General features: G+C 47.6%; 1 protein-coding gene across 2 annotated transcripts in view; it reads left to right on the top strand.

Annotated features, from left to right (window-relative positions):
• The first annotated feature begins 417 nt into the window (after window positions 1-417).
• The window catches only part of OSBP2 (oxysterol binding protein 2), a 225,562-nt gene continuing 205,221 nt past the window's right edge, over window positions 418-20,758 (top strand). The window contains exons 1-2 of one of the 2 annotated variants that reach the window (XM_025400227.1): window positions 418-731; window positions 876-1,025. Coding sequence is in view for 1 of the 2 variants with exons in the window: in XM_025400226.1 (XP_025256011.1) it covers window positions 1,601-2,244 (644 nt within the window). In the remaining variant the exon portion in view is untranslated. Of the gene's footprint in view, window positions 732-875; window positions 1,026-1,514; window positions 2,245-20,758 lie in introns of those variants that run through there. The other variant, XM_025400226.1, reaches the window with a different exon arrangement.

The following is a 20,758-nucleotide window of genomic DNA, read 5'->3' as shown; positions in this document are numbered from 1 at the left end:
GTCATCTTGTCACAAGCAAAGATCAGGAAAGGATAGGTGGGTAAGGGGAGAGTAAGACATGATGATGAACTAAGGGGAGTCTGCAGAGAGGTCTAAGCTGGAAAGGTCTGGACAGAAACCCAATATTCAGTCTTTCCATTTGTATTTCTGATTATTTGTAGTAACCATAAACCAGACAGGGTTTCACCGTGTTAGCCAGTATGGTCTCGATCTCCAGACCTTGTGATCTGCCCTCCTCGGCCTCCCAAAGTGCTGGGATTACAGGCGTGAGCCACGGCGCCCGCCGGCCGGATAGATTCTTCAGAAAAAAAATCACTGATGGCTGGGCACAGTGGCTCATGCCTGTAATCCTAGCACTTTGGGAGGCTGAGGCGGGAGGATCACCTGAGGCCAGGAGTTGAAGACCAGCCTAACCAACATGGTGAAACCCGGTTTCTACTAAAAATACAAAAATTAGCCGGGGGTTGTGCGGGCCCTTGAATCCCAGCTACTAGGGAGGCCGAGGCAGGAGAATCACTTGAACCTGGGAAGAAGAGGCTACAGTGAACCAAGATCACGCCACTGCATTCCAGCCTGGGCTAGTGAGTGAGACTCAGTCTCAAAAAAAAAAAAAAAAAAAAAAGGCGTGGGGTGGGGCGAAATTCGCTGATGTTTTAACCATTCTGGGGTCACAGCCTCCTTTGGGAATCCCATGAAAATTATGGACCTACTCTGGAAAAAGGCACAAACAGGTAAACCTCCACAACTACTGCGGAAGCCTCACAGACTGCCAGCCTACCCAGGGATCCCAGGAGGTCCAAGTTAAGAACCCCACTTTGAGATGTTTCTTGTACTAAGAAGCTTGGTTTACAAAAAGTCTTCCCATATTTGTTTAGAGAACCCGAACGATGTCGCCACTTGCAGCGAAGCGCCCTAGCATGAACCGTAGTCCAGTTGGCTCAGGAGGTGGAGGCGGTGGTGGAGGCGGTGGTGGAGGCGGCTTGGGGCCTCCGCTTCTGGTGGCCGCAGGAGCAACCCACAGACAGGTAATGGCTGCCATGGGGGGCGGGGGCGGGGGCGTCGTCCTTAGCTTTTAGCGCCACCCGGCTGGCCCCTGTGCTTCGTGCGCATTTCATAGCCTCTGGGTGCCGTACCTGCTTCCCGCCTGGCTTTCCTTGGTGGCGGAGAGCGAACCCATCCCAGCCCGGATTGGGGGAGGGGGCGTCGGCGCAGGGTCCCGTGGGCAGAGCTGCGCTGGGAGCCGACGGGCTCCACATTCATCATTGTTCCTCCAGCGCCTGGCACGGGCTGGGCCGCAGCAGGGACCGTGGCCTGAAGCGCGCCATCCCCTTCGCGTCGCCTGCCCGCCCGCCGAGCTCGCCTCCCACAGGTGTTTCCAGGGCTCCTTCCACCCGCCGGACAGAGGGAGGACCTAGAAGCCAAACCTGGCCCGCTGCTGGCCGAGAGCACAACAGCCGGCGGGCGCTGGCGGGCGCGGGGCGCACGGGGCCGCGGAGGGACCCGCGCGCGCCCCCGTCTCGTGCCGCGCGCACGTGACTGCGCCCCCGGCCTGCCCCCCGCCCCCACTGGCCGCTCGGCCGCGCGCGGGTCGGTCGGCTCTATGGGGAAAGCGGCCGCTCCGAGCCGAGGCGGCGGCTGTGGCGGCCGCTCCCGCGGGCTCTCGTCGCTGTTCACGGTTGTCCCCTGCCTGTCGTGCCACACGGCGGCGCCGGGCATGAGCGCTTCCACGTCCGGCTCCGGGCCGGAGCCCAAGCCCCAGCCCCAGCCCGTGCCCGAACCGGAGCGGGGACCGCTGTCAGAACAGGTGTCAGAGGCAGTTTCGGAGGCAGTGCCAAGATCGGAGCCTGTGTCCGAGACGACGTCTGAGCCGGAACCAGGGGCTGGGCAGGCATCGGAACTGCTGCAGGGATCGCGGCCAGGGTCAGAGTCAAGTTCAGGTGTAGGGGCTGGGCCCTTCACTAAGGCCGCATCAGAGCCGCTCTCCCGAGCGGTGGGGAGCGCGCCCTTTCTCAGACCCGAGTCGGGATCGCTGCCAGCGTTAAAGCCCCTGCCTCTTCTGCGATCAGGACAGGCGAAGACTCCTCTTGGGGTTCCAATGTCGGGGACTGGCACGACCTCCAGTGCCCCACTGGCCTTACTGCCTCTGGACAGCTTCGAGGGCTGGCTCCTCAAGTGGACCAACTATCTGAAGGGCTACCAGCGCCGCTGGTTCGTGCTGGGCAATGGTTTGCTCTCTTACTACAGGTATGGCAGCGCCAGGGTGGGACATGGGGATTGGAGGGTGATGATGCTGCAGGGATGGTGATGGAGGGCCTCCAGGGTTGGGGGACACTGCCGCTAGTCTAGAGATGTTTAGGGGCGTGCATTCCAGCAGGACAAGGCACACTTCTGGCCCGCCGCCAAGGGCTGGGGGCCCTGACCTCTGGCAAGGGTGAATGTAATTTGTGGACATGACCTCTGGCAAACTTGGATTTTTGGGCAAGTGGGGAGATGGAGTAAGGGAGTGATCTGGGGCCTCAGTTCTCTCCTGCTTGGCAGTTGTGGGGCTTGGGGCAGCTAGCTAGAGTCAGCCCTTCAAAGTCCTTGCCCTTTCTGGTTCGGGAGCTAACATCATTGTGTGTTTGGGATTGAGGGAGACAGTCACCTTGTTCAGTCCTTAGGACCCACACTCTTAGGAAGGGCTGCTTATTCTTCCCGCCTGGGGCAGTTACTCCCACCTTTCCTGATGCCTCCGGTTGCCAGGCCTTGGGCTGGGCACCACAGACTCACAGATGTATTGGACAGGGCTCCTGGCCTTCAGGAGTCCATCTTGGTGTTTTGCGGAGAACCAGGAGGTGTTTTGCTGCCCTCCTTTCTTATTCCAGAACCAGCATGGGATTCAAAATTGAAGTCCAGCAGTGAGAGAGCTAACATTGTCTTCCCACTGAAAGGGGTTGAAAGGAGGAGGTTAGTGAAGCCTCCCTCTGCTTTCTTACTGGCTCTTCCCTGAGTCTGCTTCCTGGGGATGGTTGGTTTAAGCCTTGAGAACTCAGATCAGTCTATGCCAGTGGTTCTCAAACCTGAGTGTGCATCAGCATTCCCTGAAGAGCTTGTTGGAACACAAAGTGCTGGGCCTCCCCACTGAGTTTCTGATTCAGTGGGCCTAGGGGAAGGGCCTGAGATTCGGCTTTTCTAATAACTTCCCAGGCGTGGCCGGTGATGCTGGTCCAGTACCACACTCTGAGAAGCACTGTTTCACTGTTGCACACAGAAGGACCTTGACTTGCGGTTGCTGAAATTCAGGTCACTTCATTCAGCCAACAGTATCCCTTCAAGTCACCCACTACAGGGTTTTGTTTTCTGTTGTTTTTGTTTTTGAGACGGAGTCTTGCTCTGTCGCCCAGGCTGGAGTACAGTGGCACAATCTTGGCTCACTGCCACCTCCACCCCCCAGGTTCAAGCAATTCTCCTGCCTCAGTCTCCTGAGTAGCTGGGATTACAGGCTCGCGCCACCATGCACGGCTAATTTTTGTATTTTTAGTAGAGGCGGGGTTTCACCATGTTGGCCAGGATGGTCTTGATCTCTTGACCTCATGACCTGCCCATCTCGGCCTCTCAAATCTTCTTTTCTTAAAATAACATGTGTAGACAGTTGACATTTCAGAGTAATCTCAAATGTGTAGATTCTCTGGGTAACTAAGAAAAATTCTTACTGCTTGCTGATAATGTTGTGAAGATAAATGCTAGTTCTGGGGGGAGGAGGGAGTAAGAACAAGTTTCTTGTGTGTGTGCGTGTACAGTCCAGCTCTGCAATTTCCTTTTCAGACTTTTCGAGATTCTAAGATGGTTCAAATTGTTGCTGACCTCACCCAGGTAGAATGAACGATTCCTGACATTTATAGGACCCTGTGCCTTCACTGCATTCCATGCAAGGCTGGCCGGGAAAGGGGAACTGAGGCTGAATGAATGAACCTCAGTGGCTTCCCCAGAGGCAGCCAGCTTGCAGGCTGAGTGTCCGAACGCTACCAGAGATGAGTTTATGTGCAGAAAAGGCCTATTTGAGGTGCAGCTGGAATTGCCACTTGAGATGTTTGACGCTGCTCTCCTGTCCCCGCTTCTGATCTGAATCCCCCCCTTCCAGAACAGGCCACCCTGCCAGCTGGGATCAAGGACTGAGCATCCTCCAGGTCTGTCATGAAACCCTGAGAGCAGCAGGGTGGGTTTTCGGTTGCGCCATCTGTGCCCAGCGCCATGCATGTGTGTTATCTCCTCCAGCCCTCTCCAGACACCCAGCTCTCAGCAGTTGGCCAAATGGGTGTGGCTGGGGATAGAGGTGAGATTAGGGTACTCGTGAGTTGGAAACAGAGTGAAATAATTTTTAAATTCATGATCTCTTTTCCTTGGGGGCGGGTAGAGTCAGGCTTACCTGCTGGGCAATGTGGCTGGTGAAGAGGGAATCAGAGCCATTTCTCTTGCTGGCTCCCTTTTTGGAAAGACCACTCTCAACTTTTAATTTTTTTTAATTTTTTTAATTTTTATTTTTTTAGACAGAGTCTTGCTCTGTCGCCAGGCGGGAGTGCAGTGGCGTGATCTCGGCAAACTGCAAGCTCCGCCTCCCGGGTTCAAGCAATTCCCCTGCCTCTGCCTCCTGAGTAGCTGGGACTACAGGCGCGCACCACCACACCTGGCTAATTTTTTGTATTTTAGTAGAGACAGGGTTTCACCATGTTGGCCAGGATGGTCTCTAACTCCTGACTTCGTGATCTGCCCGCCTTGGCTTCCCAAAGTGCTGGGATTACAGGCATGAACCACCGCACCTGGCCAACTTTTAAATTTTTAACTAAGTGAAGCCTGGTGTTTGGAGAAAATGTGGGCACCTATTTCTTGTGCCCCCTGCCATCCCATCCCACTTTCTGGCCTCCCCTCCTCCAGGATAGCCACCATTCCAAATCCTGGTCACCATCTACTTTTCTCCCCATTTTATTTAATTTTATCTCATCTAGGTGTAATTTTTAAGAGCCCATATTTTTTATTACAATTTTTTTTTTTTTTTTTTAGACAGAGTGTTGTTCTGTTGCCCAGGCTGGAGTGCAGTGGCCCGATCTTGGCTTACTACACTCTCCCACTCCAGGTTCCAGTGATTCTCATGCCTCAGCCTCCTGAGTAGCTGGGATCACAGGAGCGCACTACCGTGCCCAGCTAATTTTTTGTGTGTTTTTAGTAGACACGGGGTTTCGTTATGTTGGCCAGGCTGGTCTCAAACTCCTGGCCTCAAGTGATCCACCCTCCTCAGCCTCCCACACTGCTGGGATTACACGCATAAGCCACTGCTCCTGGCTATGCAGTCATCTTTAACCTTATTTTAAAAAGGGTTTCTAATATATAGCATATGTTATTTTTGCAGGACTTATTTTGACTATTGTATAAAGTCCAGGGTGCAAATGTGGCACCTTTTACTTACGCATTTTCCTGACGATGGGTCACTACAAACATTCTTGTATGTGTGCAGGAATTTCTCTTGGGTATAATTTCTGGGTTGTAGAGAATTGTGAATGTTCATCTTACGTAATGCCAAACTGTTTCCCAAAGCAGTTGCACAAATTTATATTCCCACCAGTCACGAAAAAGAGATGCTGTGGATCCTTATCCTTTGCAACACTTGGTATTGTTAGTATTGATTTTGCCAATCAAATAAGAACTATGATCACTCATTGTGGTCCTGACCTGTATTTCCATTTCCATTATTTTTAGCTTAATAGTGAAAGAATGGGGGTTTGGATTAAAATTTCTCCTTTCAATGTGACTTCCTCGGGTACACTTCTGCCCTAGATTTTTCTCGAGAAGCTCATTTGATTGCTTAAGTATATTCTAAGGAAGAAAGCACATTTTACCAATAGTTAGGCTTAGTAACATTCATATTATTAGGAATTTTAAAAAATGCTCTTTATATATATCACGTGTAAAAAGTGTTTCTATGAGATATTGATAATTGTTGGCAGATTTTTACTTCTTTCTGACAACGTGCTTGGAATATAAATAAGACAGAACACAAGATTCTTCTTTTTTTTTTTTTTTTATTGAGATGGAGTCTCATTCTGTCGCCCAGGGTGGAGTGCAGTGGCACGATCTCAGCTTGCTGTGACCTCTGCCTCCCAGGTTCAAGCAATTCTCCTGCCACAGCCTCCCGAGTAGCTGGGATTACAGAGGCATGCCAGCACACCCAGCTATTTTTTTTTTTTTTGTATTTTTAGTACAGACAGGGTTTCACCGTGTTGGCCAGGCTAGTCTCGAACTCCTGACCTCGTGATCCGCTCGCCTTAGCCTCCCAAAGTGCTGGAATAACAGGTGTGAGCCACCGAGCCCAGCCTAGAAGGCAAGATTCTTATTCCATTACTTGGCATTCTTAATTATATGCTTATTTGGATACTAACAAGGAGAATATAGGAATATGGTTTTTTGTTCAATGTTGGCTTTTTTTTTTTTTTAATTGCAGGAAGTTCCCTTTGAAAAAATTTATCCCTAGTTCTTATCTCACAGGAAACATGTGAGTCCATAAAATTAGAGAAGAATTCCTAAATGATACAGAATTTTCAAAGGTATTGTCATCAGCAAGTTTTTACGGAGAAAGTGTTCCAAACATAATTTTTATCTACATTAATGACAACAATTATTAGGTTAGACAAACTTCTGTTTTGTTGTATACCAGTTGTCTGCTTGGTGACATTATAAATGACATTTATTTCTCAGGAAATGATTTCAAACAGAAGCATTTTAAATTATTTATTTATTGTTCATACTGATCTATGCTTAGTAATGGCTAAGCCAGTTAGCAAGGAATGCCTCCTAGAAATTAGCTTGGGTCTATAAGAAAGATAGCTGCAGTCAAGTGAAAATAAATTTTGAAAGTCCTTGACTGGGCACAGTGGCTCATGTCTGTAATCCCAGCACTTTGGGAGACCGAGGCAGGTGGATCACCTGAGGTCAGGAGTTTGAGACCAGCTTAACTAACATGGTGAAACGCCGTCTTTAGTAAATAATAAAAAAAAAAATTTAGCTAGGCGTAGTGACGCATGCCTACTCAGGAGGCTGAGGCAGGAGAATCTCTTGAACCTAGGAGGCAGAGGTCGTAGTGAGCTGAGTGCTATTGCACTCCAGCCTGGGCAACAAGAATGAAACTACGTCTCAAAAAGAGAAAAAAAAAAAATCCTTTGGCTGAGGAAGACCACTGAACACTTGGTGAGCTGCACCCATTTTGGGACAGTGGCCAGGTAACAGAAGATGTAGCACCAAGACATTGTTGCCTCTGGGATAGACTGTGTACTCACCCTTCTCACGAACTCAGTTCCCAAAAGCCAACCGCTGTGAAAACTGGGCATCGAGAAATATTGTACTGTTTTTTTTTTTGTTGTTGTTATTATACTTTAAGTTCTAGGGTACATGTGCACAATGTGCAGGTTTGTTACATATGTATACTTGTGCCATGTTGGTGTGCTGCACCCATCAACTCGTCAGCACCCATCAACTCGTCATTTACATCAGGTATAACTCCCAATGCCATCCCACCCCCCCTCCCCATAATAGGCCCCGGTGTGTGATGTTCACCTTCCCGAGTCCAAGTGATCTCATTGTTCAATTCCCACCTATAAGTGAGAACATGCGGTGTTTGATTTTCTGTTCTTGTGATAGTTTGCTGAGAATGATGGTTTCCAGCTGCATCCATGTCCCTACAAAGGACAAAAACTCATCCTTTTTTATGGCTGCATAGTATTCCATGGTGTATATGTGCCACATTTTCTTAATCCAGTCTGTCACTGATGGACATTTGGATTGATTCCAAGTCTTTGCTATCGTGAATAGTGCCTCAATAAACATACGTGTGCATGTGTCTTTACAGCAGCATGATTTATAATCCTTTGGATATATACCCAGTAATGGGATGGCTGGGTCATATGGTATTTCTAGTTCTAGATCCTTGAGGAATCGCCATACTGTTTTCCATAATGGTTGAACTAGTTTACAGTCCCACCAACAGTGTAAAAGTGTTCCTATTTCTCCACATCCTCTCCAGCACCTATTGTTTTCTGACTTTTTAATGATTGCCATTCTAACTGGTGTGAGATGGTATCTCATTGTGGTTTTGATTTGCATTTCTCTGATGGCCAGTGATGACAAGCAACTACTGTTTTCAATGTCAATTTCGATAATACTCAAAAGCTGGAGATGGAAAAGTCCATCCAGTTGCAAAGTGTCCCTGAAAACATGAAGTTGAGGGTGCAAGTGTGCAGGGTTAGTTCTCACATAATGGGCTACCAGGAGGTAGCTTTATTGAATTCAGCTTGAATTTGAAATTATTATTCAGTGTTACATACTCTGAGACTGTTAGGAGGTCGAAAAGGAATGCACAGGTTGATCATGTGTGAGTATTTGAAGTATATTTTCTTAGCATTTAGCACAGAGTTGTTGCAAAGAGGTGACAAATGGACTAGCAGCATATTTTGGAGGAGCACAGTGCACACCAACATTCTCAGCAAGTTCTAGTGACATGAATTGTCATTTTCCCCACCAAACTTGCCTCCGCCTCCTAACTCTCCTCTTTCTATGAATAGCTGAATACCTCTGAGTCATACTTGCTGCCTCTTCCCTCCCTCATCCCACATCAGATGAAATTTCCAAGTCCTGCCTGTCTATCTTCTGTAGCTCCTCCTCTCCATCTCAGCTGCCACATCATGGTTCAGGTCTGCCTTCTGCTTACCTGGTGTCCCAGCTTCTGTCTTGGACAGTGCATCCCTGCTGTGGTGCTAGTGCCCCACCTCCATGACCCTGGGGTTGTCTCACCTTCTCCAGGATTCTCTTTCAATAGTACCTTCTCTGCCGGGCGTGGTGGCTCACGCCTGTAATCCCAGCAGTTTGGGAGGCCAAGGTGGGTGGGTCACCTGAGGTCAGGAGTTCAAGACCAGCCTGACCAACGTGGCGAAATCCTGTCTCTATTAAAAATACAAAAATTAGCTGGGCATGGTAGTGGGTGCCTGTAACCCCAGCTACTCAGGAGGCTGAGGCATGAGAATCGCTTGAACCCGGGAGTTGGAGGTTGCAGTGAGCCATGATCACGCCACTGCAATCCAGCCTCGGTGACAGAGTGAGACTCCGTCTCAAAAAATAAATAAATAAATAAACAAAACAAAACAAAACAGTACCTTCTCCTGTGTAAGCAGATCCCTGTATTGAATTTCTTCTGTTTGAAATACCTAGAATAGCCCCCTACTGATCCAAAGAACCAGGTCTTCCTCCTTTCGGAATTTACACCGAAAGGTGTAATTCTGAGCTTCTCTGCAGATAACTTTGTGTCAGGAGGATACCATGGCCAAGTTTGGCATCTTCTTTGTATTCCACATAGAGCCTGGAGCAGTACTTGCCACTGATACATCCTCAGTAGCTTGGTTAGTCTGTGAATGGATGAGCAAGTAAATGAATTAGAGTTGCCTGTGAGCTTATGGGATTTCAGAAAGCCAAGTATGTTCATGCCAAACTTGGATTTTTCTTAATTTGTCTTCCATTTCAAAAACTTGTTTCCTGCAATAAGTTAACTAGGGAGATAAATTGGAGATTGCAGGCTTAAGCCAGGAGTGCAAGAAAAGCAGCAGTGGGAATGTGGATATAATGCGTTTCTAGGTTTGAACGTGTTGTAGTAGGCTACTCAGTGAATCAATATCTTCTTTTTTTTATTATTATTTTTTGAGATGGAGTCTCACTGTGTTGCCTAGGCTGAAGTGCAGTGGCACAATCTTGGCTCACTGCAACCTCTGCCTCCTGGGTTCAAGCGATTCTCCTGCCTCACCCTACAGAGTAGCTGGGATTACAGGCGTACACCACCACACCCAGCTAATTTTTGTATTTTTGGTAGAGATGGAGTTTCACCATGTTGGCCAAGCTGGTGTCAACTTCTTGAGCTCAAGTGATCCACCTGCCTCAGCCTCCGAAAGTGTTGGGATTATAGGCGTGAGCCACCACACCCAGCCCTATAGCTTTTTTTTTTTTTTTTTTTTTTAGACGGAGTCTCCGTCTGTTGCCCAGGCTGGAGTGCAGTGGCACGATCCTGGCTCACCACAACCTTTGCCTCCCAGGTTCAAGCAATTCTCCTGTCTTAGTCTCCTGAGTAGCTGGGATTACAGGCACCCACCACCATGCCCTGCTAATTTTTGTATTTTTAGTAGAGACGGAGTTTCACCGTGTTGTCCAGTCTCGTCTCAAATTCCTGATCTCAAGTGATCTGCCTGCCTTAGCCTCCCAAAGTGCTGGGATTACAGGTGTGAGCCATTGTGCCTGGCCTGGCCTTGTAGCTTTTAAAAGTAGTTTTCTGTGCATCTGTTGGTTTCCCTTGCACTGTTGGAAGCCAGCTATTGATCAAAGAAGGGGCCTCTACCCTAAAATGTTAGATCCAACAGGATAATAGGATCTTTTGTCTGTGGGGTATTCTGCAAGTGTCAGAGTGGTTTCCAGTTTATGGTTTCAGTGCAGGGGTGCTGGTCTTGCCATCCTGTTACATGGGGAAAAAACTGGAAGTACATGAACAGCACCAGGGTTCAATCACAGTCTTCTGACTCAGCCCACGCAAAGGTGTCCACCTACCTCACACTGGGGAGACTCTTCTCTGGGGTCCTGGGTCGGAGGTCTCCAAGAGTAACCCCAGGCTCAATGACCCACTTGGAGGACTCACAGGACTCAGCATATATTAATGACAAAAACTGTGATTACCTTTGCACCAACCTAATAGTTGTACCCACAGCTATGCTTTGTTATAATGAAAGGATGCAAAGAAAGCACAATGGCAAAGAAACAAAGTGAAGTCTGGGAAAACCAGCTGCAATATTCCAAGGATCCTCTCCCAGTGCAGTCACACAACACGCACTTAATCCCTCCACCACCGAGTTGTGACAACGCACGTGAAATGCTGCCAACCAGGGAAGTTCCTTAGAGACTCAGAGCCCAGGGTTTTTACTGGGGGTTCATCATGTGGGCACCTTCTGTTTGGCACATACCTGAATTCCAGATTCCCAGAAGGAAACCAGATTTTTTTTTTTGTTTTTTGAGATAGAGTCTTGCTGTGTTGCCCAGGCTGGAGTGCAGTGGTGCAGTCTTGGCTCACTGCAACCTCAGCCTCCTGGGTTCAAGAGATTTTTGGCTAATTTTTGTATTTTTAGTAGAGATGGGTTTTCACCATGTTGGCCAGGCTGGTCTCGAACTCCTGACCTCAGGTGATCTCAGCCTCCCAAAGTGCTGGTATTACAGGTGTGAGCTGGAAAGCAGATATTTGCCATAAATCACATTGTTTGCACAAACAGTATAGGCACAGTGAGCCACCCTTATCAGTTAGAGAATGGTGGGAAACCTCCCCAAATTCAAGCTCCCAGACACCAGTCAAAGGCCCCTTGGAAGCAGGCGTGTCAAAGGACGGGCAGTCTCAGGCTTGCTATGTGAACTCTTTTCTGCACAGGTGTGAACTCCTTCCTCCTCGCAGACATCAGTGACATCAGTCAGGGTAAGGGCTGGTTCAGGGAGAGTGCCCATACTTTGCTTTGAGTGATGGAGTGGCCTCCTGTCTCTGATCAGAGAAGGCCACGTGCCAGTCTTGCAGGGTGTCAAACACATAGCATGTCTGCTGCTCTGTGTACCGAGTGCCTGCTCTGTGGCACTCCTGGCTGTGTGATTAGCCCTTGATTGCTTCCCAAACACTTGTCTGATCTAGACCTTGCCTAAGGCCATCTGGCAGCATGGTTTTTGCATGTGACTGGGGTACACTTGCCACATGGACCCCTTCCTCCCCAGTAGTTGTTTTTCTTTTTGAGATGGAGTTTTACTCTTGTTCACCAGGCTGGAGTGCAGTGGCGTGATCTCGGCTCACCACAACCTCTGCCTCCAGGATTTAAGCAATTATCCTGCCTCAGCCTCTCGAGTAGCTGGGATTACAGGCATGCACCACCATGCCCGGCTAATTTTGTATTTTTAGTAGAGTCAGGATTTCTCCATGTTGGCCAGGCTGGTCTCGAACTCCCTACCTCACGTGATCCACCCGCCTTGGCCTCCCAAAGTGCTGGGATTACAGGTGTGAGCCACTGCGTCCGGCCTCCCCAGTATGTTTGCGCCTTTGGTGGAGTATCAGCTGTGAGTTCTTCAGCTGCTGCTCTTGAACCTTGTACTTTTCTCAGGGAGGGTCTGTTAATCCAAGATTAGGGCCTGACAAGAAGTCTGAAATGTTCGTGACATTTCAGCCTACACTAGCTTTGGTCATATTGTTTATTGTTTATTGATCTCCTGCAGTGACCACAATGTGCAAGGCAATGCGTGTAACAGACCTGCATACCACTGTCACACAACTGGAGTGGAGGAGAGGCGGGGAAGTGTGCACACACTCTGGTCATTCAGTAAGAGGCCAAAAGGTTCAGGCAAAGTGCTTTGTGGGAGCCCCTGGATAGTCGAACATGTGGCTTTCACTTCCTCTGTAGTCTTTTGGGATAAAGCTGGCAAACTATGTCAGTAGAGAAGGAGAGGTCTGTGAAAAGACTGTGAGGTTCCCTAGAACAAGATCAATATATGCTTATCCCAAGGGGAAAGAGAGGGAAAGTGGGCCTATTCCCTGGATGACTGCTGGATGCTGACACATGCAGAGAGTAGATGGTAAGAAACACCTCTGAATAAAATTGAAATTGGCAGCTTGGTGTGTGGTGAATCACACAGCAGGTGTCACCACACAGAGATGTGGCTTTAAGAGGCTCCTTTCATAATCATACAGATGGAGCAAACTGTCAATAAGTTTTGGGGTCATGCTGGGTGCTGTACACTTTTTTCTTTTATGTGCAATGCTTTGCCATGTTGCCTTACATTTTTTTTTTAAGAGTACTTGGAGTTCTGATTGCTTAGTGATGCTTCATTCCATTTGGTATCTTGTCACATGCACAGCCACAGCTCTACATTTAATACCGATTTAACAATCTTGACTCACACCATTCGATCTGCATTGCTGGGCCGTTGCCTGAAACCAAGAGGAGGGCAGATGGCATGGCTGAGCTTGCATAGGAAACTGCCAGATTGCATTGTCCTTTGAAGCAGCAGGAGGTGCTGCCTTCCTAATACAGTGTGTGGTTTCCCTGGGCTCACCAGATGAAGCCCTGACCCTGGGCATGATAGTCACTGTCCTTCACAGCCAGGTCCCGCCTCTCTTTTCCCTATCACTCATCTTCCTCCAGCCTTGACCCTTCTTCTAACAAACTTGCCTTACTCCCCCTTTGCAAGCCACATGCGTTTCATTCCTCACTCCAGATCTTCCTGCCATCCCCTTAGCCAGAAGGACCCCTCCTCATTGCTGCTGAAATCCCTAACTGGGCAGGCTTAATCCCAGGGTCATCTCAGCATGGACCTATATGGATTTTCTGCAGCGATCTGGAGGAACTGTTCTTCCTCTGGATGCCTTTTTGTGTATTATTTCATTTGGCCATGCACCCCATCAGCTGGGTATTCGTCCTCTCTCCATTAGATCAATACCTCCCTCCTCCCCACCAGAACATGGGGCCATGTCTTCTCAATGTAGTATCCTCTAGAGTGCTGGGCCTAGGGCCTTATACTTGGAAGACTCTCAAATTTCATTGAAGCTTTTTTTTTTTTTTTTTTTTTTTTTTGAGACGGAGTCTAGCTTTGTCGCCAGTCTGGAGTGCAGTGGCGTGATCTCAGCTCACTGCAACCTCCGCCTCCCATGTTCAAGCGATTCTTCTGCCTCAGCCTCCTGAGTAGGTGGGATTACAGGCTCGCGCCTCCACGCCCAGCTAATTTTTGTATTTTTAGTAGAGACGAGGTTTCACCATATTGGCCAGCATGATCTCGATCTCCTGACCTCAAGTGATCCACCCACCTCAGCCTCCCAAAGTGCTAGGATTACAGGCATAAGCCACCGCGCCCGGCCTTAAGTGAAGCATTTTTATAGAAAATGTACTTTTTGGGCCGGGCGCCGTGGCTCATGCCTGTAACCCCAGCACTTTGGGAGGCCAAGGAGGGTGGATCACGAGGTCAGGAGATCAAGACCATCCTGGATAACATGGTGAAACCCTCTCTCTACTAAAAATACACACAAAAACATTAGCCAGGTGCAGTGGCGGGCGCCTGTAGTCCCCGCTACTGGGGAGGCTGAGGCAGGAGAATGGCGTGAACCAGGGAGGCAGAGCTTGCAGTGAGCCGAGATCGCACCACTGCACTCCAGCCTGGGCGACAGAGCGAGACTCCTTCTCAAAAAAGAAAAAAAAAAGAAAAAAGAAAATGTACTTTTTGTAATTTTGTGTTTTGTTCCTAGTATAAAGACCCAACATGCGGCCTGAACCATTGGTAGCCCAGGGGGAGTCAATAAATTGCTAGGAGAACGCAGTGACCGCGAGGCTACACATGGCCCAGCTTCTTCAGCCCCTTTTCTTTTTTCTTTTTTTTTTTTGAGACAGAGTCTTGCTCTTATTGCCCAGACTGGAGTGCAGTGGCACAGTCTCAGCTCACTGCAACCTCTACTTCCTGGGTTCAAGCGAGTCTCCTGCCTCACCCTCCCGAGTAGATGGGATTACAGGCGCCTGCCACCATGTCCAGCTAACTTTTGAATTTTTAGTAGAGACAGGGTTTTGCCCTGTTGGCCAGGCTGGTCTCGAACTCCTGACCTCAAGTGATACACCCACCTCGGCCTCCCAAAGTGCTGGGATTACAGGCGACAACCACCTCGCCTGGCTGTTCAGCCCCTTTTCTAAGGCTTACATGAGCTAAGAATATGTGAGGATATTGAGAGCTTATCGTATTAATGTATATTTAAAACTCTTTGTTATGAAGAATTTTAAACATATATAAGAGTAGGCAATAGCATAATGAACCCCCATGTACCAATTACCTAGTTTCAACAATTATTAACTTCTAGGCCAATCTTGTTTAATCTCAGTCCCCCTCATATCATTTTAAAGTGAATTCTAAATATGATATTTTACCTGTGAGTGCTTCAGTATATATCTCTAAAGGATAAGGATTTTTTTATTTTTATTTTTTTGAGATGGAGTCTCTTCTGTCACCCAGGCTGGAGTGCAATGGCATGATCTTGGCTCACTGCAATCTCTGCCTCCTGGGTTCAAGCAATTCTTCCACCTCAGCCTCCCTAGTAGCTGGAATTATAGGCACCTCCCATCATTCCCGGCTAATTTTTTTATTTTTGTAGAGATGGGGTTTCACAGGCGTGAGCCACTGCGCTCAGCCAAGGGTAAGGATTTTAAAAACATATCCACAGGCCAGGGGGGTTGGCTCATGCCTGTAATCCCAGCACTTTGAGAGGCCAAGGTGGGTGGATCACCTGAGGTCAGGAGTTCGAGACCAGCCTAACATGGTGAAAACCCATCTCTACTAAATATAAAAAATTAGCTGGGTGTGGTGGCGGGTGCCTGTATTCCCAGCTATTGGGGAGACTGAGGCAGGAGAATCACTTGAACTCAAGAAGCGGAGGTTGCAGCGAGCTGAGCCTGTGCTGTTGCACTCTAGCCTGGGCAACAAGAGCGAAAACTCTGTCTCAAAAATAATAATAATAATATAATAAAATAAATAAATAAAAACATATCCACAATACCACTATTACAACTAAAACAAATTAACAATAATTCCTTATCATCAGATATCCAATCAGTGTTCACAGTTTCAGTGGTTTCAAATGTCATGAAATTTTTTTTTTTTTTTGAGACGTTTGTTTGTATCGGGACTCAAACAACATCTACCCATAGAATTTCCCACAGTCTGGATTTTGCTGATGGCATTTTCTTGGTGTAGGTTGACATGTTCCTCTCTCCTCCATAATGTCTTAGTTTGACAGATGGATCTAGAAAGTTGAATAGGTGGTGGTGTGTCCTTCTATCAGGAGCTGGTGGCTTCTCTTTTTTGGTGATGTTAGCAGCTAGTGATGATCAATCTTAGATTAGTCTAAATCTTTTTTTTTTTTTTTGAGATGTAATCTCGCTCTGTCACCTAGGCTGGAATGCAGTGATGTGATCTTGGCTCACTTCAGCCTCTGCCTACTGAGTAGCTGGGATCAAGTGACTCTCTGCCTCAGCCTTCTGAGTAGCTGGGATCATAGGCATATGCTACCATACCCGGCTAATTTTTGTATTTTTTGTAGAGATGGAGTTTCACCACGTTAGCCAGGATGGTCTCGATCTCCTGACCTCATAATCCGCCCTTCTCGGCCTCCCAAAGTGCCGGAATTATAGGCGTGGGCCACCACACCTGTGGTTTTTGTTTTTTTGAGACGGAGTCTCACTCTGTCACCAGGCTGGAGTGCAGTGGTGCGATTTCGGCTCACTGCAAGGTCCGCTTCTGAGGTTCAAGTGATTCTCCTGCCTCAGCCTCCCGAGTAGCTGGGACTACAGGTGCACGCCACCACACCTGGCTAATTTTTATATTTTTAAGTAGAGACAGGGTTTCACCATGTTGGCCAGGATGGGCTCAATCTCTTGACCTCATGATCAGCCTGCCTCAGCCTCCCAAAGTGCTGGGATTACAGGCATGAGCCACCGTGCCTGGCCAAATTAGTCTAATTCTTAAAAAAAAAAATTTATTTTTAAAGACATGGGGTTTTGCTGTGTTACTGAGGCTGGTCTGGGAACTGCTGGGCTCCAGTGATCCCATGCTTGGCTTCCCGAAGCGCTGGTATTACAGATGTAAGCCACCTTGCCCAGCCCAGATTAGTCTAATTCTATCATTTCGTCCTCATTTATTAGCAGGGATACTGTTTTTTTGTTTTGTTTTGTTTTGTTTTTGTGAAATGGAGTCTCGCTTTGTCGCCCGGGCTGGAGTGCAGTGGCACAATCTCAGCTTACTGTAATCTCTGCCTCCCAGGTTCAAGCAATTCTCCTGCCTCAGCCTCCCGAGTAGCTGGGATTATAGACGTGCACCACCATGCCTGGCTAATTTTTTTGGTATTTTTAGTAGAGACAGGGTTTCACCATGTTGGCCAGGCTGGTCTTGAACTCCTGACCTCAGGTGATCCCCCTCCTCAGCCTCCCAAAATGCTGGAATTACAGGCATGAGCCACTGTGCCCCGCCTTAGCAAGAATACTTCTACAAAGAGAAACTTCCCCTCATCTGCTACTCGTTGGTTACTCAGAGGTGCAGTTCATGCAGGAAGAGCAGAATCAGGGCTTGACTCTTTCTTGAATTTTTTTTTTTCCACAAGTTTTCAAAATAATGAGTTGGTGCTTCTCTTCTAGTGGTGGCCAATTAGTTGTGTTTTCTTAAGTATCATTACATTCTCATAGATATGAGCATGTTTGATGTGTTTCCCACTACTATCACTACCCTTAAAGATGCTCATGTTGTCTGGCCATGTCTTTAGTTAGTGGAAGGCTCTTCAAGTTGGCCCTAGAGTCCTTTGGAAGGACCCTTGGTAGAATTAGGGTTTAATAGCTTCATTGCTGTCTGGCTTGAAAACATGTTCCTGGCTCTTCTTGTACTTGTTATATATATATATATATATATATATGTATGTATGTATTTTTTGAGACAGGGTCTCACTCTGTCACCCAGGGTGGAGTACAGTGGTGCGATCTCAGCTCACTGTAACCTCTGCCTCCCAGGTTCAAGTGATTCTCCTGTCTCAGCTTCCCTAGAGCTGGGATTACAGGCATGTGCCACCATACCAGGCTTATTTTTGTAGTTTTAGTAGAGATGGGGTTTCACCATGTTGGCCAGGCTGGTCTCAAACTCCTGACCTCAGGCGATCTGCCCACCTCGGGAATCCAGACGTGAGTCACCGCGCCCAGCCTTGTACTTGTCTTGTCCCAGGCCTGGAGTCAGCCATTTCTCCAAGGAGCCACATTTCTTTTTGGTGGGAAGTAGTGTTTGAAGATCATAATCTTGGTGCCATAAGGGGTCATTGTCACCCAGTTGGTCATTGTTTTTAGGTTTTTTTAGTATATAGAGCTAGGAAATATATATACCTATTTATGTATGTTTTATAAAAGCTAGGAAATATCTATATTTGTTTTATACAGAGCTAGGAAATATATATATTTATGCAATGTTTGATATATATATGTACATACATATATATACAAATACATTTATCTCCTAGCTTGGTATAAACCAAACATGGCCGGGCGCGGTGACTCATACCTGTAATCCTAGCACTTTGGGAGGCCGAGGCGGGCAGATCACGAGGTCAGGAGATTGAGACCATCCTGGCTAACACGGTGAAACCCTGTCTCTACTAAAAATACAAAAAATTAGCCAGGCGTGGTGGCGGGCGCCTGTAGTCCCAGCTACTCCAGAGGCTGAGGCAGGAGAATGGCGTGAACCTGGGAGGTGGAGCTTGCAGCGAGCCGAGATAGCACCACTGCAGTCTGGCCTGGGCGACAGAGCGAGACTCTGTCTCAAAAAAAAAAAAAAAAAGTACAATATGTTTATTATCTTTAAAAATAGAATATATTATCAGTTCATACTGGTATTCTCAACACAAAATTAAGACCAGCCCGGGCTCAGTGGCTCAGGTCTGTAATCCCAGCACTTTGGTAGCTGAGGTGGGTGGATCCCTTGAGTCCAGGAGTTTAAGACCAGCCTGGGCAACATGGCAAAAACCCCATGTCTACAAAAAATACAAAAATTAGCTAGGCACGGTGATGTGTGCCTGTGGTCCCAGCTACTCAGGAGGCTGAAGTGGGAGGGTTGCTTGAGCCTGGGAGGCAGAAGTTGCAGTGAGCCAAGATCATATCACTGCACTCCAGCCTGGGTGACACAATGAGACCCTATCTCAAAAAAAAAAAAAAAAAAAGGAATGAGGTCCAGGGTGTTTTTGCTTAGGTAGAACCCATTTTCTCTGTGTTTCATCTCCTTGCTGAAGCCCACCGTGGTGTCTGCCTGGTCCTCTTTAGCTGGACAGGTTGGTAATCATCATCTCAGAGCCGGCGTGATGACATAGGTCTCTGGAGACCTGTAGAAAGATCTTGGTCACTTTATTCAGCTAATGCTCAGACTCCAGACTGGGCTTCATACATCTCTCCCAGAGGTGCTCATGTGACACGAAAGTGCAGGCCACACTGGTGTAACACTCAGGATAATGCAAGTGACCCAAAGGGAGATCAGTGGCAAGTGGGACCATGGCGAAGCAACTCTTTGAGAAAGACAGAGCGTGTCAGACTGTTTCAGACCCTGTTCTCCAGATCTCCTTTATGGTTGGTAGTTTTTGCCTCCAGCTTCCTCCTCACCCTCCTCCTCTTTCTTCTCCAAACCTTGGGACTTGAACTAATCCTCCCACCTCACCTTTTCCTCCCACCTGGCAGAATGACATCTTTGTTCCTCTAGAGCAGTACATCAACTGGGAGAGGAGGAGCCCAGGAAATTCTTGTTGAACTGAAATGTGCTCAAGCCTTCCCACTTCCTTCATTTGCCCTGGGAGGAGAGTGCCAGATGTGTATTTGTTGGTTCCGGGTCCTTTGAAAGTATTATGTAAGGATGTGGATAGCCATTTCCATGAGATCAGGGCTTCCAGCTGCTGTGGAACCTCAGCATCCTCTCTCATCCTTTTGCACATTGTATGAAATGAAAAGCAGAAAACTGATCAAGAATAGAATATTGCAGGAAATAATGTTTTATATGTGTGTGGATCTACTTCATCACACTTCCAGTCTTCATGACCTGGGAGGGAACCGGAACATCCACGGTCACGCTCATTTTACAGATGGGGAAAACAAGGCACAGAAAGTGTAGTTGCTTTGTCTAAGGCCCAGCAACTTGGATCACTGTTCATCATTTGCTTCCATATATAGGTTGTATCTTGGGGTCATTATGGACATAACCTCAGCTCTTTATTCTTTTATTTATTTATCCAGCAATATATTTATCTAGTGCCCTCTATGCGACAGGCCTGCTTGGGCTGCCAGTAAAGGAAGGAGCCCTGGTTTTTTGGTTTGTTTTTGTTTTTGTTTATTTTGAGATGTAGTCTCACTCTATCACCCAGGCTGGAATGGTGCAGTGGCACCATCACGGCTCACTGCAGGCTCGATGTTCTGCACTCAAGCAATCCTTCCACCTCAGCCTCCAGAGTAGCTGGGACTACAGGCATGCATCACCACACTTGGCTAATTTCTTATTTCTTTGTAGAGATTAAGCCTCACTATGTTGTCCTGGTTGGTTTCAAACTCCTGGCTTCAAGCACTCCACCTGCCTTGGCCTTCCAAAGTGCTGGGATTACAGGTGTGAGTGAGCCACGGTGCCCGGCTGGAGCCCTGGTGTTTACACTCAGTCCTGTACCTGCAGACCCTGAGCCTCTCAGGCAGGGGCCAGTTGCCTGAACTTTGGCAGAAACTCAGATTCACTTTCTTTCTTTTTTTTTTTTTTTTCCCACAGAGATTTTCAACAAGTATAGAAAGAAAATCAGTTAAATTAACCGGCACAGATTGTTTCCTGGAGCATACTGGTTAATTTAAGAAGGCTTCCCATGAGAGCTCAGCTTCAGACTGTCTGGTTGCTGAGTGCTGACCAGCTTTTAACTGTGTATGTAACCATGTAGACAGGTCCGCAACTGCCCATGCGTGGTGCTTGTGTGAGTCCCCCAAATAAACAATGTCTCTGGCAGCTGCCTCCATCCCAGGGCAGCAGAGGTATAGAAGCCATTGTAGCTTCTCCCCAGAATGACAAATACAGAGATAAACCCAGGGTCCCGGATTCTTCAAAACTGTTCTACAGCTTTTTTTTTTTTTTTTTTTTTTTTTTTTTTTTTTTTTTTTTGTTT

The sequence above is a fragment of the Theropithecus gelada genome, chromosome 10, assembly GCF_003255815.1.
Source record: "Theropithecus gelada isolate Dixy chromosome 10, Tgel_1.0, whole genome shotgun sequence".
NCBI classification, from domain to species: domain Eukaryota; kingdom Metazoa; phylum Chordata; class Mammalia; order Primates; family Cercopithecidae; genus Theropithecus; species Theropithecus gelada.
This window is presented reverse-complemented; position numbering and strand designations above follow the sequence as displayed.